General features: G+C 37.4%; 1 protein-coding gene across 1 annotated transcript in view; it reads left to right on the forward strand.

The window, feature by feature from the left end:
* SLC38A4 (solute carrier family 38 member 4) overlaps positions 1-26,020 on the forward strand; it is a 76,845-nt gene extending 50,825 nt beyond the window's left edge. Inside the window, exons 5-16 of the mRNA XM_061122889.1 lie at positions 2,213-2,286; positions 2,942-3,034; positions 9,531-9,612; positions 9,699-9,781; positions 9,878-9,936; positions 10,812-11,087; positions 11,219-11,298; positions 12,374-12,474; positions 14,675-14,799; positions 20,709-20,853; positions 21,974-22,071; positions 23,787-26,020. Coding sequence (XP_060978872.1) covers positions 2,213-2,286; positions 2,942-3,034; positions 9,531-9,612; positions 9,699-9,781; positions 9,878-9,936; positions 10,812-11,087; positions 11,219-11,298; positions 12,374-12,474; positions 14,675-14,799; positions 20,709-20,853; positions 21,974-22,071; positions 23,787-23,888 — 1,318 coding nt within the window. The 3' untranslated portion in view covers positions 23,889-26,020. The remainder of the gene's footprint in view (positions 1-2,212; positions 2,287-2,941; positions 3,035-9,530; positions 9,613-9,698; positions 9,782-9,877; positions 9,937-10,811; positions 11,088-11,218; positions 11,299-12,373; positions 12,475-14,674; positions 14,800-20,708; positions 20,854-21,973; positions 22,072-23,786) is intronic.
* Positions 26,021-26,320: the final 300 nt, after the last annotated feature.

Here is a 26,320-nt window from a genome sequence, read left to right on the forward strand (position 1 = left end):
ATGGTCCCATCACAGTGTTAGTATTTTAGCGCAGTTATTGGATTCATTTGTTTAATGGCTCTCTCCCTGGCTAGACTATCATCTCCAAAGCATCAAGCCTCTGGAGATGGCTCAACCCTGTTTTTATTCACCTCCTGTCTGTATCCCCAAGACCTAGTAACAATGCTTGGCATGAGGAATTTTTGCAGAGTGGCCAAAGTTTATTCCTAAACCAATGCACATTTTCCAAGCTTGGTCACATGCTGGCTAGTGGCAGCAGCATCACAGAGCCGACCTGGAGGATGAAGGCCGTGTTGTGACAGACAGCCACAGACATTTGTGCATTATGTACAGCCTGACATTTTCAAAGGCACAGTTGGCAGCGGTGAAATACTTCGCAAGAATAAAGTTAGGCAGGCATCAGTGTGAATGTAGACCACAATCCCTAATGCAATGCTGGAGTCTTAAATAACTGTCTAAGAATGTAACATTTATATTATAAATATATGCTATTTATGTTCCAAACATCACATATGATTAGGTAACCACATAGCTATTTGAGGGCGAAGGATCAGGCTGGACTATAAATATTGATATTGTGTCAGTGCTTTGATTGAACTGTTAGATTATAGTTTTTAGCCGAATGGGTTTTCATGTCAACTTTACCTTTCTAAGCCATGTTTGAAATAAAGTAGTTTTTAAAACTTCTCAGATTCTTAATGGCTAGATGTATAGTCATATATGTAGTTGTATACTTTTGTAATATACTCTGTCTTTGAAACAAACAGACTGCCTTCTCTATACTAATTACACATACTATTAAAATTAATTAGGAAATTTTCATGCATCACTGATGAAAAGAAGTAAGAGATACTTTCTCCAATTCTAGAGCCACAGATCATCTTCATGGGAAGAGAATATTCCACTTTTAAAACTGAGAGCCTCATTTTAGGCCTATAAACATTTATCAGATTAATTTGCCGAAGCAATTAAATCATTAGAGATCATGAGATGTGTTTTGTGTATCCAAGTAGCCCAAAATGGATTCAGCAATCTCCCTTAATTCCCAACAAGTGACACAGGATTTCATTGGTGTTACTTTTAGTATTTTCTGCCAAAGCAAGTATATGTTTAGAATATAGAGTATTCTCATTATTTTTCCAGGGAATAAAATTATATAATCTGAATTGCATAATTCTTAAAAACAGGTCAATTCATAAGCTGTATGGAACAACAGATGAATATGACATTGATTAGACAGTTCTGGTGAACATATTTAGTGATAAATAAGAGCACAGTAGAGCTAGAATTGTTAGAACATTTGTACCTCATTGTCTAAATCTATGTTTGCAAACTTAACTTCCCCAGGAATTACCAAAGAATTAGATCAGTTGTGGGGAGAATGTCTAGTGTGCTCTCATCATAGGAAACAGGCAAAGGATAAGATTTTTTTTTTTTTCAGTTTCAGGTAAAGGTTACTATTGGTCCTTAATTTGTTATATAATTGCTTCTATCTACACTCTATTTTTGATGTTCGGTTCTTGTTTTTGGAAAGCACTGGTCACTGAATACATAAAGAAACCATATATGCCTGTGAACATGCGGAGGGCCCTGAACCAGAAATGATTCTTTTCTGAGTACAACAAAGGTTATCCTGCAGCCTAGACTTACCTTTTTCTGTTTTTTTTTCTATTATACAGGCATTTGCCAGACCCTCTGGTTCACACCTCTGATCACTCTCATATAATGCGCAGACAGAGCTCAGAGTTTGCTTTGACTTCTGTGTTTCTAGATTTTAGATGGATGTTTAGTCAGGTCATTGAATAGCCCTTCAATTATAAATATTTATGAGAATATCAGGCAAATATGATATACATATACATATGCCCTTTATACGGAGTAAGTAGATATAGTATTTGTTAATTTTGCTGTACCTTTAGCATCTAAATTTTAAGCTAGATTCTACTACTGTTAGTAGTAACACACTGAAAAAGGTGTGTTAGGGACTTCCAGTAGTACGTTTTGGCCCATAAAACAAAGCCAATTCCAGTTCTGAAGCATTAAAGAGTATTTGTGACATTCTGGAAAAGAATTTTTCAGCATCCCCAAATCCACATGCTCTTGGAAAGTTAATGATTGAAAAGACCAGTGTAATAATGTATTCTAACACCATGTATTATTATGTCTTATTTTTTACAGAAATCTTATTGTTTCCTTTCTATTCCCTTCACAGAATCATGCTGCTTGCCGTGGCAGTCCTATCTCTTTATTCAGTTCATCTTTTATTAAAGACTGCCAAAGAAGGAGGTATGCTACTCCTTAGACACCAGATATGCCATTTTGATTCTGATTAAAGGCATTTTAGTCTCTAGCTCCATACCTGTAATCAATTTTACATTTAATTTTCTTCTAATCCCAATCACATGGCCTCTCCATGTTTTTAGTTATCTAGGCAAGTGAAAAATCAAGTGAAAGTGAAAGTTAGCCTGCTCAGGTTCAAGCCAAATAGAGAAAAAGACTTTTGGTGGATGATAGAAATAACATTTCTGACTTGCTGCATGGAGCCAAGATGAATGAAGCCATCACTCCTTGTTTGGAGAACATTTACCATATTTTTTAATGGCTTTTGAGATTGCATATTTGGGGTTTATGATTGCTATAGGTGGTCACTTAGGTCATTTAGGTATGCACAGTCAGTCATGTCTGACTCTTTGTGACCCCATGAACTATATTATAGCCCCCTAGGCTTCTCTGTCCATGGAATTTTCCAGGCAAAAATACTGGAGCAGGTCACTATTTCCTTCTCCAGGGATCTTCCTAACCCAGGGACTGAACCTGAGATCTGTGATTTCTATATGCTGCTTATTTACATGTTTGTGACACCAGTGCAGAATTATATTATAGAAATATCTTCATCACTAAAGCAGTTTCTTAACAAGGTTCTTTTCATTTCTGATTATAGGGTCTTTAATTTATGAAAATCTAGGTGAAAAGGCATTTGGATGGCCTGGGAAAATCGGAGCTTTTATTTCCATTACAATGCAAAACATTGGAGGTAAGAGGTTCTAGCTTTCAACAAATGATTTAAGCTTTCTAAATGAGGTTCAAGAGATAAGAAAATTTAATGGCAATGAACAAGAATTTAAATAGAAATACCTGCTTTATCATTTTTAAATTTAATGAGTAAAGTTTTCCAAACAGATTTGCTCTCTCTCTCTAACCCAAAACAGCAATATCTATATTGAAATGAAATACTATATAAACTCTATGAAATAAATTCTATAACAAAAATAAAGAATAAAACCTTTTTGTTTATATATATATATATATATATATATATATATATATATATATAAAGTTGAGCACCTTTCAAAAAGGAAAAATTCAGTATCTGAGGCACGTGGTAAATTTTGGGGTCATTGAGACACATCTTGTGCAGTCAGCCCAGTGGGCAGTGTTCATAGAAGTTGTGCCAAGGTAAAAATCTGGTGAGGCATCGAAAGCATTGTAAAACAGATTCTTATAATTCCTACTGAATGATCATTCCCAGAGAGAGCTTAGAAGCATATATTTTTAATCATGTTCCAGGTTATATTTGCCCACCAACTTCACTGGTCCTCTCACGTCTTTGACCTTCTAAAGACATTTTAATCCATATTTCTGATGTCCTGTGGCTATGTCCTCTTGCATAATCCAGACTATATCATCACATAGTGGCACTTACTTCCCCACCTCCTACCCAGTCCCAAACCAGTTATTCCATCCTTCTGTTCTTTCTTCTTAGTGAACAAACAATACCAGTAGCATCCAGTTTCTTAAAACAGAAATCTGGGGATCAGCCTAAACATTTCCCTCTCTCCCTAACCCTGACCATTCAATTAAATACTAGCTCTTAAGAAAAGAAGAGAAGGGAAAGGCAAAGAAGAAAAGGAAAGATATACCCATTTGAATGCAGAGTTCCAAAGAATAGCAAGGAGAGATAAGAAAGCCTTTCTCAGTGATCAGTGCAAAGAAATAGAGGAAAACAATAAAATGGGAAAGACTAGGGTTCTCTTCAAGAAAATTAGCAATATCAAGGGAGCATTTCATGCAAAGATGGGCTCAATAAAGGTCACAAATGGTATGGACCTAACAGAAGCAGAAGATATTAAGAAGAGGTGTCCAGAATACACAGAAGAACTGTACAAAAAAGATCTTCACGACCCAGATAATCACGATGGTGTGATCATTCACCTAGAGCCAAACATTCTGGAATGCAAAGTCAAGTGGAACTTAGGAAGCATCACTACAAACAAAGTTAGTGGAGGTGATGGAATTCCAGTTGAGCTATTTCAGACCCTAAAAGAAGATGCTGTAAAAGTGCTGCGCTCAATATGCCAGCGAATTTGGAAAACTCGGCAGTGGCCACAAGACTAGAGAAGGTCAGTTTTCATTCCAATGCCAAAGAAAGGCAATGCCAAAGAATGTTCAAACTACCACACAATTGCACTCATCTCACATGCTAGCAAAGTAATGCTCAAAATTCTCCAAGCCAGGCTTCAAAAGTATGTGAATCGTGAACTTCCAGATGTTCAAATTGGATTTAGAAAAGGCAGAGGAACCAAAGATCAAATTGCCAACATCCATTGGATCATTAAAAAAGCAGGGGAGTTCCAGAAAAACATCTACTTCTACTGTATTGACTATGCCAAAGCCTTTGACTGTGTTGATCATAATAAACTGTGGAGAATTCTGAAAGAGATGGGAATACCAGACCACCTGACCTGCCTCCTGAGAAATCTGTACACAGGTCAAGAAGCAACAGTTAGAACTGGACATGGAACATCAGACTGGTTCCAAATCAAGAAAGGAGTACATCAAGACTGTATATTGTCACCCTGATTATTTAGCTTATACGCAGAGTACATCATGTGAAATGCTGGGCTGGATGAAGCACAAGCTGGAATCAAGATTGCTGGGAGGAATATTAATAACCTCAGATATGCAGATAACACCACTCTTATGGCATAAAGTGAAGAAGAACTAAAGAGCCTCTTGATGAAAGAAAGAGGAGAATGAAAAAGTTGGCTTAAAACTCAACATTCAGAAAACTAAGATCATGGCATCTGGTCCCATCACTTCATGGCAAATAGATGGGAAAACGATAGGAACAGTGAGAAGCATTTTTTGGGGGGCTCCAAAATCATTACAGATGGTGACTGCAGCCATGAAATTAATAGATGCTTGCTTCTTGGAAGAAAAGCTATGACCAACCTAGACAGCATATTAAAAAGCAGAGACATTACTTTGCCAACAAAGGTCCATCTAGTCAAAGCCATGATATGTATGAATGTGAGTGTTGGACTATAAAGAAATCTGAGCACCGAAGATTGATGCTTTTGAAGTGTGGTGTTGAAGACTCTTGAGAGTCCCTTGTACTGCAAGGGAATCAAACCAGTCGGTCCTGAAGGAAATCAGTCCTGAATATTCACTGGAAGGACTGATGCTGAAGCTGAAACTTCAGTAATTTGGCCACCTGATGCGAAGAGGCTGACTCATTTGAAAAGACCCTTATGTTGGGAAAGATCGAAGGCAGGAGGAGAAGGTGATGACAGAGGATGAGATGGTTGGATGGCATCACCAACTCGATGGACATGAATTTGAGTAAGCTCTGGGAGTTAGTGATGGACAGGGAAGCCTGGCATGCTGCTCTCCATGGGGTCACAAAGAGTCGGACACGACTGAGCAACTGAACTGAACTGAACTGAACCATTCTTTCTCTTGTTTATCTTTTGAATCTTTCTCCTTCTAGTCTCATCACCACACTTCAGACTGTTGCAATAGCCATCTAACTGATCTTTCAGTCTTGAGCTTCCCCTCTTCCATTTGTAATTCATCCTCCAAATTAACTTTCTCAAATCCAGATCCACCCCAGCTTCTCACATGCATAAAATTCTTCAGCATGCCCTCATTATTTTCAAGATAAGATATAAACTCTTTAGTCTGGCATATAAAGGTCTTAACCATCTTTCCTTTGCCTACCTCTCCTGAAAAACCCCCTATCGATCTGTCTCTGTCCCTTCCCTACCCATCTATCATCTGTTCCTTATGTGTTCTGTGTCATAACTAACTACATTCAGCTCCCCTAATTTTTCCATCCTCCAGTCCTACCACACACACTTTCTCTGGTTCTCCCCTTTGGTTGTTCCCATGCTCCATCGTTCTCTAAGCTATTAGGTACTAGCACCTCGGGGTTCCTTTAACCTTGTTTGTATAGAACTGGTATATATTTGCTGTTCAGTCACTCAGTTGTGTCCAGCTCTTCTTGATCCCATAGACTGCAGCATGCCAGGCTTCCCTGTCCTTCATTATCTCCCAGAGTTTGCTAAAACTCATGTCCATTGAGTCGATGATGCTATCTAACCATCTCCAGAGTAGAGAATAGACTTTTGGAGCCTGATGCCCCTGAATTTGAGTTTGTTTCTGTCACTGTCTATGACCTTGGGAAAGTCACTTTACACATCTGCATCCATTTTTTCCATCTATGTAAATGAGAGTGGTAGTTCATTCTCACAAGGTCATAATAATACGGGTTCAGTGCATAATTCCTCCCCAGTTTTCTGGTTGTTCTTAAATGGGATTTTTATAATTCTAAGACAAATGCATGCTAATTGTGAAAAACTAAAACATTACATGAATATACAGATTACAAAGAAATGTTTATGTAAATCATCCTTAGAAAAAAACACTTCAGGTTTTCCTCTCTGTCAAATTTAACAAATATAGTGTTACTGTTAAAAGAGGATCATCTTATAATACTGATTTACAGCTTGCTTTTTATTTAATAATGTGCCTTGAGTGTTTTTGCATATTACTCTTCATAATGGTTTTTGAATTTTCCAGTGTACAAATGCACAGTAATTGATTTACTGAATCACTTCATGAACAGTTTTGGAATGTTTCCAGTTTTTTACTATTGCAAAAAATGCTGCAATAGATGAGCTTGTATAGAGATCTTGCAAGGAGGCCATTCTTTCTGATTAATAAAATCACTGGAATTATCGGGGATTTCTAAAATGCAGCAATTTCTTTAAAAACCTTTATCTAACTATAACTGCTCCTACTAATGGATAGTTAGTAAGAAGATAAATAAAATCCAGTCATTTCATAATGATTTGTATTTATGTCTGTCATATTTTTATATAGTAAGAGTATAATACCAGGTAGAATTTGGCAGTAATTGTTTCATTTTTTTTTACTGGCATTGAGCCCCAAGCATATAAGTCCCCTGGCCTCCACCAAATAAATTGCTTTACATTGGGCTCAAATTTTCAGCCTTATTAACATTTAATAAGTCAATCCTAAAGGAAATCAACCCTGAATATTCATTGGAAGGACTGATGCTAAAGCTGAAGCTCCAATACTTTGGCCACCTGATGTGACTCATTGGTAAACATCCTGATGCTAGGAAAGATTGAAGGCAAGAGAAAAAGGGGGCAACAGAGGATGAGACGATTGGATGGCATTACTGACTCAGTGGACATGAGTGTGAGCAAACTCTGGTAAATAGTGAAGGACAGGGAAGCTTGGTGTGCTGCAGTCCATTGGGTCGCAAAGAGTTGGACATGGCTTAGCGACTGAACAGGTACAACAAAGATTTAAATATCAAGCATTTCATAGTAGGAGATTTAAATTTAAGGATTTCATAGGAGTCCTTTGCAGGTGATCTAATATACTTATTTGGCCCATAGAACTAACTGGACATATACATACTTAGCCCTGATCCCAATAGGCTGAGTGGCAACAGCATTGTCCATTGTTCCAAGTGTAGCTACTATTATGCTTTTAAGCAATGGAATAAACTATAACATGGTCTCTCAATCAAGCCCCACCACACACACACACAGTGTGGCTTTAAAGGAGTAAGGTGAAATTTCATACACCATTCCTGAAAATCTCTCACTTTGGTTACTCTATGTGATTAGTGGTTGTTGTGGCCTAAAAGAAATCACTTGTATTTCTGTATTTTGCAATTCCACATTTGGAACGTTTAATTCTTTCAATACCCTGAAAAGTTAACACTGACCATGGATATTTCAACATTAGCAGAATAATGTTGACTTTATCCAGACAGGTCTGGATCATTCTGAATTTTTGAAGACCAAACACATTAACAGTGGTGACATCACTGAAAGTCAGCAATTAACAGCTCTAAAATTGAATGGTACCTCACTGAACTAGTTAATCAGAAATATCTCCTCTGTTTACCCTCTGTAAGATTTAGCTTTAGCCAAGGTCTTTGTAAAGATTAACCAAGTCATGTTTACAGAATACACATCAGATATTGTAAAAATCATTTCATTTCACAATAGAGAAAAAAACTGGCCTGAAATTTGGGAGCTTATATTTTGGATGTGGTATGTCATTTTTCAAGCTGTGTGATATTGGACATGTCATTTAAGCTCTCATAATCATTATATCCTCAGCTGTGGAATGAAGATGGTAAGATGCATCTTGCTCTTTCAGCTGACCACGTGCAAAGCTAAACCATGTGGGGAACTGTTATCACTATTATTAATTTTATTTGAGGTTAATGAAATATTTTAAACTATTAATAGTTCAATTTGCAACTTGGATCGCTGCTTGAAATGTCTGTTAGCAAAAATTCACTAGAAGGATGTAGTACACACTTAAACCTTGCACTGTGAAAATTGTCAGTGTTATTTTCAGTTGAGCCTTTTGACCCTGTGTGAAATAGCAAATTAGTTTTATTCTTCACTGAGTGGATGGACTTTGGAAAGGGATGTTGCATAAATCCCCCAAATTGTATGTTATTGTGCGTGTCTATAGAAACGTTTTTCCAGAGAAAGGGTTTGCACATTTTTATAGGTCAAATTTTCAAAAGAGTACATGATCACACGTGCATCACTTATAGAGATGCTCAAGAAATTTTGCCACTTTGTTATGATTTCTTATTTGGATAAAGGATATAGAAAAACACTTCATTGATAAAGGTTAGAGAAGCTATCCTTTCTTGTACTTTTCTTCTTTATCAATCCAGTATGACTCCAATTTGGAGAATCAGCAGTCTGAGATTTTGTGTGCCCCTCATGGAGATCACAAAGGACTAAACTGGTGTCCACCTACTGAGGGCAGAGTGATGTGTACTCTACCCAACTCCATCTTGCAATTCTACCCCCTCTGTTGTGGTTCACACCTTTCGTTGTCGAACGTCTGCCTGAGTTTTAAATACAAACAGGCACACAAGTAAGGCCATGATGACTACTAACAGGAAAGCTTCAAAACTGCAGCTTCACTGAAAACCTCAGAGCTGGATTTAACACAGAATCAGCATTGATACTGTCGGCAAACATCCATCGGGAAGAGCCAAAGGGCCCAATATCCATTTATGAGAAGAACTTGGAAGGCATACAGAATACGCAGTGGGTGGCTTTTCTTTCGGTTTGGGAATTACCAAGAAGTTGGGATGTCCCCAATGCCTGGACTTCTCACAACTTGCCTGTGACATTGGTGCCATGAACACCACTAAGCTGTCGCGTTTTCCATTTTAGCTATGTCAAGCTACCTCTTTATCATTAAATATGAGCTACCTGAAGTAATCAGAGCATTCATGGGACTTGAAGAAAATACTGGGTATGTCTTCTGTTTTCTCTGTAACATCAATAGACTCATTCTACTTGGTCTTTTCTGATCCTAATATTCTGGTCTTTCTTTTCTAGAGAATGGTATCTCAACGGCAACTACCTCGTCATATTTGTGTCTGTTGGAATAATTCTTCCACTTTCTCTCCTTAAAAATTTAGGTAAAGTCATTTTCCATTTTGATTTTCATTCCATATTCTAAGAGGTAAGCTGATTGTGGATGCCATATTCACCTTCTGGAATTTCCTAACTCCTAGGTTACCTTGGTTATACCAGCGGATTTTCTCTTACTTGCATGGTGTTTTTTGTCAGTGTGGTAAGTGATTTTTGACATGATCCTTGTAACTTGGTAGGCATGTGATGCTTTCAGTGCCTGAAATGGTGTCCTAATTTTTGTTCAAGCACATCATTAGCATGAAATAGTTCTTGCATCACAAGCAATTTTCTTGTATTCTCACTTGGAATGAGAGAAGAATAGTCATGAGTTCAAATATAGTTGAGTTAGAATGTCAAGGCCATTGCGAACAGTTTGTTCTAGGCACACTAGATGTTATAGTTGGACAAAAGGAACACTTCAGCAGGAACGTGACAATAACTCAGGTTTTAAAAAGGTGGAGGAAGAAGAAGTGAAGAGACCCAGAAAATAAATGAATAGACTCTAGAATTATCTGTATTTGCATGAATCAGCCATTTTCTCTTACTCATTCTACCCATGAAGAGAAGGTGACCACAGGGGAATTAAAGAAATCCTTTCCCACCCTATTCCACTCCCCTCTAAAAGGAGGAATTTCGGCTAATATCATGAATGCCAACATTTATATAGCATTTCTCCAAAGAGGCAAAGGAGGAAGGAAGAGTTTCTGATGACTATTTTCATTAGTTTGATGAAATGAAAGAGATGAAATGCAGCAAGAAAATGATCATCTTTCTCATAGAGTATGCATGAAGCTTAGGGTGGATTCACACAAAATACTGTCTTGTTGCCAACCATAGCTCCAACTCCAGCCATAGCTCCAGCTCCTTCCTTTGAACAGAGGCTATAGGGAGTCTCCATCATCCATTAGTCTAAGAGGAATCTTCAGCAGAGTTCCCTCATGTTTACCCCATAAACCAACCATATGGATTTTTGTTTCATTGTTTGCCTCAAAGGGCTGACTGTTCGTTGTTGTTGTTGTTAATGATCTGGTCTAGGTGATTTACAAGAAATTCCAAATACCCTGTCCTCTGCCTATTCTGGATCACAGTGTTGGGAATCTGACATTCAACAATACAGTTCCAATGCACATGGTGATGTTACTCAACAACTCTGAGAGTAGTGGTGTGAACTTCATGATGGATTACACCCACCAGAATGCTGCAGGACTTGACGAGAACCAGGCCAAGGGCTCTCTCCATGGTAGTGGAGTAGAGTTTGAAGCACACAGTGATGACAAGTGTCAGCCCAAATACTTTGTCTTCAACTCCAGGGTATGTGAGAGCCAGAGGCCTCTAAGAGCCTAGCGATGGAGTCTCGGAGTTTTTATTTCAGAAGCTGAGATGGCCTGAGGTAGCCCTCTCTGTTGGAATGCTAAATATGAGGTGTTATCTTTGTTTTTCAGACGGCCTATGCAATTCCCATCCTAGCATTTGCTTTTGTATGCCACCCTGAGGTCCTTCCTATCTACAGTGAACTTAAAGAGTAAGGCAGCCATTATTTTAACATTTAAACCTGCTTTGAAAATGTGCTCATATGTTCAAAGGTGCTTTATATAGAAGCATAGTTTATAGCTTTGTCTTTACAGAGAGTTTATGCTGTAACCCACTCATCAGTAATGTGCTTTAACCACAAAGGTGTGAAACAGCCCCTTCACTACTTTCTTTTCTCCTACTTCTTCATCCTAATGATCCAGGTGAGGGGTCCAGGGGGAGGAGGAGCCCATGTCTGCAAGGATTTTGGCAGGCATGGGGAATTTGAATTTGAAATTGGTGGGAAGAAGATGTCACCTGAGCTCGAAATGATCCACACCCATGCAGACCAAAAATTATGGTTAGGAGGGCCTGGCTAATCCTGAGAGGAGGGTGTCATATAATAATTCTCATCTTTTTTTACCCAGACTTCAATCCTCAGTTCTCACTAAACAACAATAACTTGCCCCATATATTCAGATTTACTTCTTGAAAAACTTTTAGAGCACTTCCATTTGATTTACTTGAAAAGTCCTATGTAGCAGTTCATCTACACTTGATCTTAGCTGAAAGATGGGGAAGTGATAGCAATTACCCTAGAGGCCTGATGATGGTCTAAGCAGCCAGGTGCCTCCAGAATGGTTTCCAGAAGCTGTCCAGGTAAAAATACCAAGCTTTCAGGTAGTCTGAGCTCCAAGAAGGAGTGTTTTGTTGATTCTAGTGAATTCTTGTCTTCAAATCTATCTGAAGTATGAAGGCTTTCTGCATTAGAAGCCAGTTTAACCTTTGTGTCAATTACATGTTCATACATGCAATAGACAAGCATACTTATCAACATAAAATAAACTGATCCTTTTCTAGGAAAATAAGTTATTTCTAAGACTGAAGAAGTAGCATTTAAGAAAAATGGAAGCAAATGCTCCATAATTCTCAAAGGCAAATTTTAAATAAGTGATGTTTCTGCACGCAAAATGTGGTTTTATAATGAGCAACACAGACATATATTATTTTCTTAGCTTTTAAATTGCAAAAGGTAGTATTTTCATCAGTTCAGAAAATCAAAGCTCAATGTCCTTTATCTTTTTTAGTCGGTCCCGGAAGAAGATGCAAACAGTGTCGAATGTCTCCATCACGGGGATGCTCGTCATGTATCTGCTTGCTGCCCTCTTTGGTTACCTAACCTTTTATGGTAGGTCACTCTGTCAAACTCATTCTCTTTGTGCAAATCCTAGTTGGACAGATCATTAACCTGGTAGGTATAATTCTTTTAATTACTCTCAATAAACAGCATGATCTATAGATACACATACTCAATTAGCATGCTATTTTAGCCTCCTCATTTGACCTAAGAAAATGACTTAAGAAAAATTGAATTAGGCTGCCTAACAGTTTACAGTAATTTGTGAATTCCCTCATATTTTATTTAAAAAACCTCTCAATAGTAATTCCTTTTCTTAAGGGATAAAGGATATTTCAGCTCTATGTTGTAAAGCTCTTTTGGGAGAATAACTAATTAACAAACAAATGGCAGAAAAAGTACAAATTCCTTGAGTTGGAACCTGCTTCTTGTGTACCAGTCAAGTCAAATCTGGAGGCCTGGAGCATTAGACAAATTTTCTGGCTAATTTCATTCTATTCTATTATAGTGACTGGTTTCTAAGTGAAGAGGACATGACAGAATTCCTTTCAATCTGGGGACACACTATCAAAAAACAAAGTGACTCTGGTCACATTAGATTATGCTGAAAATATTTCCTCTGTGGACACAAAAGGAGCAGGATTGTTCTTCTCTTCCCTGAAGCATGGCCCTAGAGATGAATTTCAGGGAATCAAACATTAATATTAATCAATGTTATCAAATTGCATATATTTTAAAAATAAAACTCTCTAACATTTTGTGTTTTTTTCTCACTGACTCAGTAAATTAAATTGATTGCAAGACAAGTTGGGGAGGAAGAGGCTGGAGAGGGCACCATTTGCTTGGGTTTTTTCTTTTTGACTAATATTTGGTTTTTAATCAAGCTCTGGTTTAGATTGGGCATTAACTCTGCTGGTTGTATATTAATGAAAGTCAGGACAATGTCATTGATAGTATTTTTATCCTCCTTTGATTTTGAGGGAAGGAGCGGGAAAATCAGAGTACATCCGATTCTATGAGTATTTCCTTATCATGTGTGCCTGGAATTCTGAACAAAATGTGTTTTCCAGGAGGGCAGCATCTTAATCTTAGAGCAGTATTCGTTGAAAGATTCTATAGCAATCATACTACTTCACCTTTGCATTGTTACACAGTCTCAGTTCAGTTCAGTTGCTCAGTGGTGTCCAACTCTTTGTCACCCCGTGGACTGCAGCACACCAGGCTTCCCTATCACCAACTACCAGAGCTTGCTCAAACTCATGTCCATCAAGCCAGTGATGCTATCCAGCCATCTCATCCTCTGTCATCCCCTTCTCCTCCTGCCTTCAATCATTCCCAGCATCAGGGTCTTTTTCAATGAGTCAGTTCTTCACATCAGGTGGCCAAAGTATTGGAGTTTCAACTTCAGCATCAGTCCTTCCAATGACTATTCAGGACTGAATCCCTGTAGGATGGACTGGTTTGATTTCCTTGCAGTTACTTAGTCTAATGAGTCTCAACTCAGTGAGACAAACAAAAACTTGACAAAGTCCAAGGATATGTCTATCGAAATCATGATGGGGTCATAACTGTTGAGCTTGAAAAAGTGTTAGAGATCATTTGTCCTAGGGTTTCCTACTGGGTTTGGAGAAGCTGCATCAGGGCTTTCTAGGTAGGTGGGAGTGGAAGGAGATGGCAAGATGTGAGGGACAGTCTGATAAGGCTTAGTCCTTTCATCCCTTTCAACCAGAAGACCTCAGCCTGTCCTGTTCTGTGATGCTTCTGTAAAGCAGAGAGATTTATCACAATGTCAGTGACCCAGAGAAGAGCCTTAACAATTTTATATTAAATCCTGCAACTTTACAAGCTTCAGGACCCTTTGTTCATTTGAACAAAGATCACACGAGGTAGCTCAGCAGTAAAGAATCCACCTGCTGTGTTGGAGACGCAGCAGAGGCAGTTCGATCCCTGGGTTGGGAAGATCCCCTGCAGAAGGGCATGGCAACCCACTCCAGTGTTCTTGCCTGGAGAATCCCAAGGACAGAGGAGCCTGGTGGGCTACAGTCCATAGGATCACAGAGTTGGACACGACTGAAGTGACTTAGCACACATACACAACCAATATGTTGAGACAGGATAAAAGCAGAGGTGTCTGGATTCTCAGATCTGGGTTCTTCCTACTATACTGTGTTCTTCCTATAAAACGTTGTCACAGGTGAGCAGTGCCGATGTGACTCCACCAGTGGACTCATTCTCCTCTTCCTCTTTGCAGGAGAAGTTGAAGATGAACTGCTTCATGCTTACAGCAAAGTGTACACGTTTGACACCCCTCTCCTCATGGTACGCCTGGCTGTCCTTGTGGCAGTGACACTAACCGTGCCCATAGTGCTATTCCCTGTAAGTACTTGGCTTTGCTCAAAGAATCCTGCTTGACCACACAGATTAGTACATATGCTCTGACTTGATGTTGGTTTAATTAAAATGCAATTCTTGAGAATACTATATTTTATATAGCACTTTGAACCTACTGACTATGTAATATGTAGATACAGCAAGTATTTTTATTTTTTATTATTTATTTACTTATTAAAAGTTTAAAAAAAAAGTTAGGCCAAGCCACCCAGCTTGCCAGATTTTAGTTCATTGACTGGGAATCAAGCCCATATCTCCGGCAGTGAAAGCACAGAGACCTAATCATTGGACTGCCAGGGAATTCCATACAGCAAGTATTTTTAAATGCTAAGTACTTTTCAAATGTAGGGGAAAAAAATCACCAAATTTATTTCTATGTATTTATTTGCTTTGTCGTTTTATTGAGATTGAAATTTATTTTTAAACTAAAATTTAAAAAAAGAGACCTTGAGCTTCTCTCTTATAGATTAGTAGAAATGAGTAGTAATTCATAAACACATTCACTTTCAGATTATATTGTATTTTCACCACAGTTCTGAAGATATTTCATTTTTTTCCTCCTAGTGCTATTATGCTACCTTAACATTCAAAAGTCACCCTATTTAATCTGATTCTTGAAGGTGAATGAGAAGGAGATTCATGTTAAGTAAATGACACACTACAACCAAATTTCCTTAAAAAAAAATAGTTGTATCATCCATCATATATCCCTTCTGCTGCTTCTAAGACTGACGCATACCCTCTTGCCGGACTGGTATTGGGACAGTCCCTTCATGGCATTTACCGTTGGGGTCAGTTATTATGGGATCATAGAGCAGGGCAGGTTGTGGAGACTTGAGTTACAAGTTAAAACCACTACCTATGGAGAAACACAAGTCTGCACTTTCCTGCCAACTCTCCTTCCTTTCATAAACACTGAATTTACCATTCATTTTAGGGGGGAAATTAGCAGCACAGTAGTCAGTACTGTCCCATACAGAATGTTCCATACAGGGCCAAACAGATGAGGACTAGTCATATAATGACACTGTGGTCACTTTAAATGCAGTTTGTGTGCTGAAATATTTGTTGGCACATTCCTTTTTCATGAGTGCATGAAATCAGATCTTTATTACAATGGCAGCTAAGAGTTTACTTTTAAATAATGTCTTGTCTCTCATTTATCTGAAAGTATTTCAAATGTCATGCACACAGCTTTAGCCTAAAATCAGCTCCATTGTAGTTATAAGGCAGAAGACAGCTGTAGACAGAAACTGTACCATAGGGTAAAATTTCCAAGCAAACAGCATCGCCAAGAAAAGAATATCTGGAACCCTTCTTTTTGTGTGTAAAGATATTACTGATTAAATTTTGGCACACAGTGGGTGCTCATATCATTGTTGAATCAAAGCATTTCATAAAAAATCTGTTATGTGCTTCTGCATTGTTTTTTACTTTTTATTCATAAGCCCTAAATGTGGTGCTTTCAAGCCGAGGTCTCGGGAGATTAATGGACTTTGTTGGGTTACCCAGCTAGCTGGTAACAGTTGAGCTAATGCATGGCTCACAGATGACACTGATGGCTGCAGTCATAATCATGGGAAGTAGAAGTTAGCCTTTCACTTGGTGATGATCATTTCACCTTGACATTCACAATCCAGATAGACCATAGAAATTCTTCGCCTGTGTAACAGATAAGGCATTGGCATAAATCTGACCATCAAGAGTGGCAACACATTTCCCATTAGATATATCTCCCATTGTGGTCTGGAAGCATTTCCCATCCAATGCCCATTAAAACCAAAATTGACCATTAGAACCAAATTTCAGAAAGCATAACTAACTGCTGTCCTTCAATATGTATTTTCATTCACCATTAGCAGTTGCAAAACATTTTGTTTGTAAATCTGCCTCACCCTTACAGTATTACATTGAGATGGTCTATATAATTGTCCACATTTTCCCCTAGAGGTTAGGGGTGTGCACAGTGATCTGCATATGATGATCTCAACCATGTTTGCTAAGGAAGACGATCTCCAGATGAAGCTTGCCTTTTCTTAAGTTGTATGAATTGCTTTTTCTAGCAAAAAAGACATAGACTCTTCCCCTTGCCAACATCTGCCATGAACTTCAGTTTGAATGAGGATCTTGGCTACCTGAACCAAGCCTCCATGTTTTGATGGATGACATAAAAGTGGGTTTGGCCTCCTTGCCCCAGTCAAATACATGCAGGCTGCATTTTAGTCACTTCTCTCCCAAAATGATAGAAATTGGTTATGCTGCATTTCTTTGTTTCTTCCAGTTTCAAACCAAAATTTTCCATGTGTCGCATGCTGAGTCAAATAGCATGCTTCTCCTGATGAGTTTCTTTGAATTAAGAAACTCTTGGCCAATAAGTTTATTTACTTTGTTTTGATATCCCCACACATAAATAATAAAACAAGCAAAACCTAAAATGGATTAGGTTTAATCTGGATTAAAATCTGTCAGTTTTAGGTATTTTTGGTATTCTCCATTTTTCAACAAATATGTTGGTCACTTTTCTTAGGAGCCCAAGGAGAGATAAAAAGGGTTTTGTTGTCAGTGGTGGTTGGGTTTTCCTTTTATCTCTCCATTTATTATCTTTCTTTTTTCCAGACAGCATTTCCTTCTTAGAAAAGGCACAAAGTATTTATTGAACAAATAAAGAAAATTAAGGCTAGTTTTTCTACAAGCTGCTCAACATTTTTTTTCTTAGCTGGAGAAGGTGATATGGGGCTGGGGTGTCTATTATGGAACTAACATTTTCAGCTTGTGCTTTTCTTTATGCAGAAAATGCACAGATTTTCATGGAAAACAGAAAAAACACAAAGACTCAAATTCTACTCACTGCACCTTTTTCTCTTTAAGAAAAAAGAGATTATGTCTCGGATCCTTTGCTGCTGCTGCTAAGTCGCTTCAGTCGTGTCCAACTCTGTGTGACCCCATAGACGGCAGCCCACCAGGCTCCCCCATCCCTGGGATTCTCCAGGCATGAACACTGGCTAGCTACTTCTATTTCATTTTATTTTAGTAAAACCATTCTTTTCACTTACGTTGCCTTCAGATTTCCTGTTTTGAAGTGAATATGGGTGTAGGCATAGAAATATGGCAGATGTTTCTATGTGTGGAATAGCACATTGACCATTGGTATTTCCTACACTCTTTGTCCTACACAATCCTGCAAATGAAGTGTGGTTCACTTGTAAGCAATCGAATGGATTTTCTTTTTTTTTTTAGAGTTGAGAACGAAGGCTCCCACCTTCCAGTTGGCCTCCACATTTCTGACTTTCCCATTGGGCCCCCATATTAGAACACAGTACCTCCTAATAGGCTCCTGTTTGGAACATTAAATCTGGAAATAACATGTTTTCTCTAGAGCTGCATGGAAATTGTCTGGAATCACTCTGGGGGACTTTCATCCCCACAGTATCAGGTCCACATTTCCAGGTTCTTATTAGTTGTGTCAGTAGAGAAAAGAGCACTGAGATAAGTCAGTAATAAGCCAGTCACCTCTGTCCTGACATAGGTAAATAGAGCTGCTGGGGACCTCAAGATCCTAGGCTCTTGAGGCAGTGTTTTTATGTGGAATGACTAGCAAGTTTCATTCTATTTTTTTCCACCATCTACCACCACCAGCAATCTCCCATCTTTCTCTTTGCCCTGTTGCCCATTTTAGGAATCCATGGGCAACTCTCTACACCTTCAGTTCTTTTTGGGATTTTGTTATTCCTTGTTCATTCTGAAACACAAGCTTTCACCATTTACTTCAACCATTATTCCTATAAAATTTCTGTACTCTTACATCATTAAGCCAAATTGTAATGTTTCTGAGAGCCATGAAATCTTAGGAAACTCTATTTATTTACATTCAGACACCCAGTACATATAGGCTTACCTCTAACTCAGCTTAAAAAATTAAGGGCGTTATTATAACAAAGGACTAAAAAGCACAAACATGTGACCCCCTGCCTGAAAATAACCTGTATTCTACTTGTTTATGCTATAACTTTATCACTTTCAGACAAATAAATCCTTAAAACCACAGAAAGCTTATTTTAAGCATGTTATGTTTGGACAGCATCGAATAAGCACTAATTGTCAGACATAATGTAGAATTAATAAACTATTGGGAAAAACAAAGTCAAACCTTTTGTTTTCCTCAGTTTACTTTTCAGAGTTGTGTAATTTTCACTCATCCAATTTTTAAAATCCATTACAAACTCACTCTTAAACTGTTTGCAGAGACTATACAGATTTGCCATTCTGGAAATGAAACTGCCTTTTAAACCTAAACAGATGGCTTTAATTTTTGGTGGACTGGCATGAAAAGAATGTTACATTTGACACTGAGGCAGTTCAACTGAAAGTTTTTATTTGTATGTGTGTTTCAAAATATATTTTACTTTTCTCTGTTTTCAGTGAATTCCAATCTTCACGCTATTAAGAGACTTCAGAAGCCAAAGTTTAAAGTGAAAATCAATTTCACATTTCTAAAAATAAGAAGTCCTAGCTTAACTGAAGTGCTCATTTATTGAAAAGCGAATAAACTAATTCCACTAAGTCCCAAAGTGTCTTCTAAAAGATTCCAAAGATAAGAATATTTTCAACTTTGTTAAGCTGTACAAACATAAAAGGCTGTCCCTCCCTCTACCCACAAGGATCTTTTCATCCGGTTACATCAGGGTAACTGGAGCCCCTGCTACATTTGGAGCCTCCCTGACCCTTCACCTACTTATTTCAGCATGCGGCAATAGGACTGAGATCTCATAAGAATCCTGAAGGGAGGGGAAAGATTTGTTCTGTTCAATTCATCAACATTTACTGGTGCCTTCTGCATGTGAGACACTAAGATAGAAACTCAGGAGTGTTAAGATTGTTAGGTCTTGTTCTTTGTCCTTTGTGCATTTAATAATCTCTACTGGGAGTGGGGGAGGTGATGGGGTGAAAAGAAAGAAGTAAACACAAAAAGTATCATGTTTCTTAAAATACCAGGTGGTAAAAATGTTAAATAAAGTGTGAATTTAGGAGATGCCAGGTTGGTAAAAGTTTTGCTCACAATCATATGCAAATAAATTCAGTGCTTGCCCTTTATACTTAATCCGGGCTGATGAGACATAATTAGAAATCAACAGGGGTTTTTTTGTGTCTCTGAATTATATATCTTATCTGTTCTTTTATCTCTTTCTGACTGAGATTGTTTTCAAAAAAAAAGTTCTGAAAACTGAGAAAGTGAGCACAAGATAGATCGCCAAGGAAAAGTGACTCCCTCCCAAACATCAAAAATCAGCATCAAACTTACACAATATGAATGCACCCAATACCACTGAACTGGAGACTTAAAAATGGTTAAGATGATATATTTTAGGTTATTTGTACTTTACCACAATTTTTTACGTTTTTGGAAAAATAATCAGCATCAAGATCTTTTCTGGGGGAAAAGAAAAACAAAGAAAATGCTTTAGAGGGATGAGAATATTTGAAAAGTAGATGAAAACAAAGCAGTGACCCAAAGGGGATAGTGGGAGTGGGAGGGGAAATGCATTAGGTGTTTGGGATTAACATATACACACTGCTGTATGTAAAATAGATCACTAACAAGGACCTACTGTGTGGTAGAGGAAGCTACAGTCAATATCTTGTAATAAATCTATAATGGAAAAGAATCTGAAAGAGAATATATATAGTCATACATAAATATGTATAATTATATGTATAATTGATATGTATATGTATAAATATATGTAATATACATGTACATGCATAAATACTTAAAATATATCTGTATAATTTAATCAATTTGCTGGGTACTTGAAACTAACATAACACTGTAAATGAACTTTCAGTAAAAAAACAACACAAAGAACTGACCTTGCCTTTGAACTCTCCTGTTGCAGATTCGCACGTCAGTGACCACACTGTTATTTCCCAAAAGACCATTCAGCTGGATAAGGCATTTCCTGATTGCAGCCATAATTATTGCTCTTAATAATGTTTTGGTCATCCTTGTGCCAACTATAAAATACATCTTTGGATTCATAGGTAAGTTTCCAAAAGGCTTTTATTTAGTCAACTCGAGCTGTCCATAAATGGAGAGCAGGGAGCCAGTGATGGGAGGTCAAGGATCCCAGTCCGTCTCAGGCTCCCAGAATTCCTAGTAGTCCAACTGGGCTCCAGTTGGTCACCATCCCTTCCTTCCAGGTGACACTGGACTTTATGGACAGGACCAGAAAATGTTGGTGCTAAAACCTAATTTATAGGCATCTAATCTAGCTGCCTTTTCTGACAAACAATGCAATTTAGCCCTGTAGAAGTCAAACCATATGTTAGAGTGAACCCGGGATTTTGGACTGAGGTCTTAACTCTGCATCAAGAAAAAAAAGAGGAAAGAAGGTAGATTCTACTTAAATGGTCTGTGAGTATCAGCTGAGCATTAAGGGATGTCTTTGGAGAAAGAAGAGATTGACTTTGTAAAACATATTATTTCTCTTAACTGGGTGACCCATTAATATATTTAATTTTCCATTCTGCTGATTTGAGGGTTTGCTCACATTTTAAGTACAATATAAAACTTTAAAAACATAGGTGAAAACAACTTGAAAAGTTAGAAGTGGATTGGAAGGGTGTGTGAGGAGTTCCGCTTCCTCAGTATGTGTTTATATTACTAATTTTCTATAAATCTATAACACTCAGCCTTTTTGTTGTTTATCATGTGTGATGTATATTTACTAGGCAGCTATGATGTTAGGTGCATTTTAATTTTATTTATAAATATATTTTGTTTTGAATAAACATCCACGGGCTAATACTTCAGCCACTTGATGCGAAGAGCCAACTCATTGGAAAAGACCTTCAAGCTGGGAAATATTGAGGGCAGGAGAAGAGGGTGACAGAGGATGAGATGGTTGGATGGCATCATTAATTCAATGGACAGGAGTTTGAGTAAACTCTGGGAGATAGTGAGGGACAGGGAAGCCTGGCATGCTGCAGTCCCTGGGGTCACAAAGAGCTGGACACGGCTAAGTGACTGAGCAACAAACCATGAACTTATAGGGCTTTTTGTGCTTTGCTAAGGGTAGTTTTAGACTTGGTTTCTTCCGAGTGTATGCCCTTGTGTCTCTGCCTGCTGAGTAAGACTGACTTGTCCCGTGTCTCTTCTCAGGGGCTTCTTCTGCCACTATGCTGATCTTCATCCTTCCAGCAGTTTTCTATCTTAAACTTGTCAAGAAAGAACCTCTTAGGTCACCCCAAAAGGTTGGGGTAAGTAAGGTTTACCATCTCTCCCTTTAAGTTTCCACTACTTAAAGTAAACCAGGAAATGCATGCACACATTCCAAAAACTGAATTGATGCACAAGAACCGAAAATCAAAGATGGCTAGAGCTCTGGTGGGAAAAAAGGAGGTGTAAATTTCTAGCACCGAGATGATTCTGGGATTTCTTTTCTTCACATATTAAATAGCTTGTGCTAAGTCCTTCCTACCTGTCAAATGCTAATGGAGTTTGCCCACAGGCATCCGTTTATAACAGTTTCTACCACCAAGCTATTGTTGCACTATCCACAGGAAACAATGCAGGAAGGAATTAGGCTCCTTAGCAGCGTTATGAAAAAATATTTACATTTTGGTCACAGTCATTAGGTTTGTGAGGCCAAAAAGTGTTGCTTTTGTTTTCCCCTCCTCAGTACCTTGTTATCCCCTGTGGACTAAGAACAGAACCATCTGTTGTTCAGTTAGTCTCTTTCCATATAATTTATAGTCCTATTAACCTGGGGAGTAAATATTTCTTTTCCATAATAGTACTACAAAAATGTATACTAGAAATAGTTGTTCTTCAATATTAAATATTATCTATGACTGCTTAATAAAGTCTTGTATTAAGGCTTGAAAAGTGCCTCTGACTGACTGAACCTGAATTTTGCCTGTGAGTCATTCTCCTCTCTGGATGGTTTGGGGACTTTAGGAAAGTTTGGTATCAAAAGCTCCTCCCATCATCTTGCCCCCAGATTCCCACTCTATGTAGTCCATTCTGCTTCAACTTTTATAGCACTGTGACCTTGGTAAATCACTTTTTCTGTTTGACTGGATGTAAAAGTGAGTAAAATTATATCCTAGATTCTTCTTAGTGAAAAAAAGACTTCAGTCGCTGTTTCTTCTTATGTAGAATTAGGAAGTCAATCTATGTGGTAGTCTGTAAGGCCCCTTTTAGTGTTAAAATTGTGAAATATTTATATGTTTATGTAATTATAGGTATATTACAAGTATAGGCATATATGTATATGTAATTACATGTTAATACACACGCATATACTTTGAGGTTTTTTTTTTCAAGAAATATGTAATATACATTATATTGTGTGCGTGCTTAGCCTCTTCAGTCATGTCCAACTCTTTGTGACCCCATGGACTGTAGCCTGCCACGCTCCTCTGTCCTCTGGGGATTCTCCAGGCAAGAACACTGCAGTGGATTGCCATGCCCTCCTCCAGGGGATCTTGACCCAGAGATCAGACCTGCATTTCATATTATGTCTCCCGCATTGGCAGGGGTTCTTTACCACTGGTGCCACTAGGTTTTGTTTTTGTTTGCTTAAAAAAAAATTTAATCACATCGTACATGCTACTCTTTTATAACCTGCCCCCTTTCACCTGAAAGATTGTGAGTACTCTGTAAGTCATTTAATCTTTTTCTATTCCTTGGTTTGTAAGGATTATAGGGTATTCCATTATTTTATGTACCAAATCAGTTAACCATTTTTCTATATTGAACATTTGGGTTAAATCTGTCTACTATCATATTCCTTCCCTCTTTCCCCAGGTAGGGTTCTAAATCGATTAACTGCTAGGCATGGGCAGCTGTAAGAATAATACAATTCAATATGCAAATTGAATGGCTGTCTTAAGTAAATGACTTATAAAAGCAAACTGTACTAAAGAAATATAATTTCTGTGTTCCCTAACAAGTTCTTTCTGACTTACAGGCTTTAGTTTTCCTCGTGGTTGGCATCATCTTCATGATGGGAAGCATGGCACTCATTATAATTGACTGGATTTACAATCCCCCAAATTCCAAGCATCATTAACCCAAGGAAAAATACTATCTTTTCCTGTTAGAGATGGTTACCAATTATGCTCCCAAAGACATTTTAGTTATCTTGTTTGGAATGTTAGTCATAGGAAATAACAGGGAGATTCCAACGATGTTTACCAGCAATATTACCAAGCACCTACAGAAGAGAAGATCATCATTTTTGTCACAAATGGCTGTTTATATGTTTAAAATCTGTTGTGCACACTTCCACCCAGGTATTACTAGAGCAGTGTGCGATGATGTATTTTTGCTTCTGCGTGTGCAGAATAAGGGTAGCTGCATGTAACGATCATCAAATAATACCCTTTTCCCTCTCCCCCCAAAAGTACCAAATTTCTGTATTCTCAGAATATCAAGCAAAAATGCCCTGATGGCAAAGCTAATGCCACTTAATGCCTTCCCTCAATCTTACACCAAATACTCCGGGTCTATTTAATGACAGAGGCAAAAGACATGTATTATGAACTGTCTCTGCAAGTTACATGAGTGATCAGACACCAGGCTGGAGCATCTTATGCTCAATACTAAAGGAAAATTTTGCCCGTCCTACTTGTGACATTGAATTAGTGACTTCTTCATTCAACCGTTCTTCTGTAAATATTAAAACATCTAATGAAACACAGAGAGGGGCTTTATTGAAATTATAGAGCACCAGCAAAACAATGCTTATGGCTATACTGAATGTTCTGGAAGCATTTGTTTATTAATGTTATTCTCAGTCCTCTTGTCATGCTTTTGTCACTGAACAATGCCCTCCCTCTCGTCTTCCATTTTCGTTCAGAATTTTTAGAATACCACTATTCATGTGGACCTACTCTACCCAGTATTGTTTAATACATTTTTATTTGATAAACATTCAGTGCAGGAAACTGTGATTGCTTTATGTTTATGTATATAATCTTATTCTGTAGTTATCAGAATTTTAATGTATGGTACATTTGATTTTTATTTTTTACATGTGTAGTTTTCTCTCTTCACAGTCAAACATTTATGTTATTGGGGGTGGGGGTAGGGAATTGAGTTGATAGGCTCAAAAATCCACATGTATGTATCTGTCTATTGGGCATATTTTAAATTTGAAACCTGAGTGATATATTGAATAGTTTGGTAATGCTCTTCTTCAGTGTTTACAATATTACCATAATCATCTACAAGAAAATAATTTCCCTATTTGCAAATAATTATCAATACTAAGGTAGTTCTTTTAATTTAGAAGGTCTAAAATAGGATTTAGTTCATTTTAGCTTGAACAGGTGTTTGCTAACATAGATTTGCCATTTAATACAGTGTTGAGCTATTCTCTATGAAAATAAAAGTGCTAACACTACAAAGAGATGCAAATTATTATTCTTGCTCACTTTTACAACATAGTTACATGAAATGGATTTAAAAATTAGTACTCACTGCCTAGAATTTCTAGAGTTTGCTCCTTTTTTCCTCAATCAGTAGCAAGCACATTTGTTGTATATTTTAGTATAGCCGAGTATGAAATACAGATGTTATGTAAGTATGATAATATTAAATCTTATTTCAATAGTTTTTGCTGGAATGTGCCTTACGTAAATATATATTTGTTTTATGTATTATTCTCTAGAGGCATAATATTGTAAAATGGTGCACTTTGTTAGGGAAATTGAGCATTACTAGAAACTATCATGACTTCTGACTATTATTTACCAAATAGCATTTTTAAGATATATTTCTATTTTCAATTCATCTAAAGAGAGTATCAAAATAGAAAATGGAAAAAAGGTGCCTTCTGAGTGTTAAAAATGTTTGATCTGAATGTATTTAAATGTAAATACAATGGATTGATCCAAAAAACTGAAAAGCTGTAAAATCTGTATATATTTTGAATGCTTTACATTTGAAATGACTCACTTGAAAGTATCAACATGCAAAATTATATAAATATTCAAGAGCAATACTACAGTGCCAAATAATAAAGCATCGTTTTTTCTCATGATCATTTTCAGGATTAGAATTCACATAGACTGCAGGACAGGCATACATATGGTATATTGTACTGGTTAATTTAGCCCCATCTATAAACAGATGAAAATTTTATTTTCTTATTTCATTTATAAGGTGGTTCAATATACAGGGAGGCTTTTTTTTATTATAGAAAGTGTATATTGGTATATAATAAATAAACTTTTCAAATGACTATGATGTAATTTTCTTTCTGTTGTCAAAGGCATGAAAAATATTATTTATAAATGAAAACATATTTTAAATCTTAATATTGTCTCTTTTATATTGGTATATGTTCCATTTTTATTGTTGCTCTGGCATAATACTGGTATTTATAGCTTTCAGAAAATAGTTGCCATCTTATTCTGGCAAAATACACAGCTAATTTGAAATCATGCTTGTTTTGTATCATCCTAGAATGAATGGATGAAATGACTCTCTTAATGGTGA

Source organism: Dama dama, chromosome 3 (genome assembly GCF_033118175.1).
Source record: "Dama dama isolate Ldn47 chromosome 3, ASM3311817v1, whole genome shotgun sequence".
In the NCBI taxonomy this organism is placed as follows: Eukaryota; Metazoa; Chordata; class Mammalia; order Artiodactyla; family Cervidae; genus Dama; species Dama dama.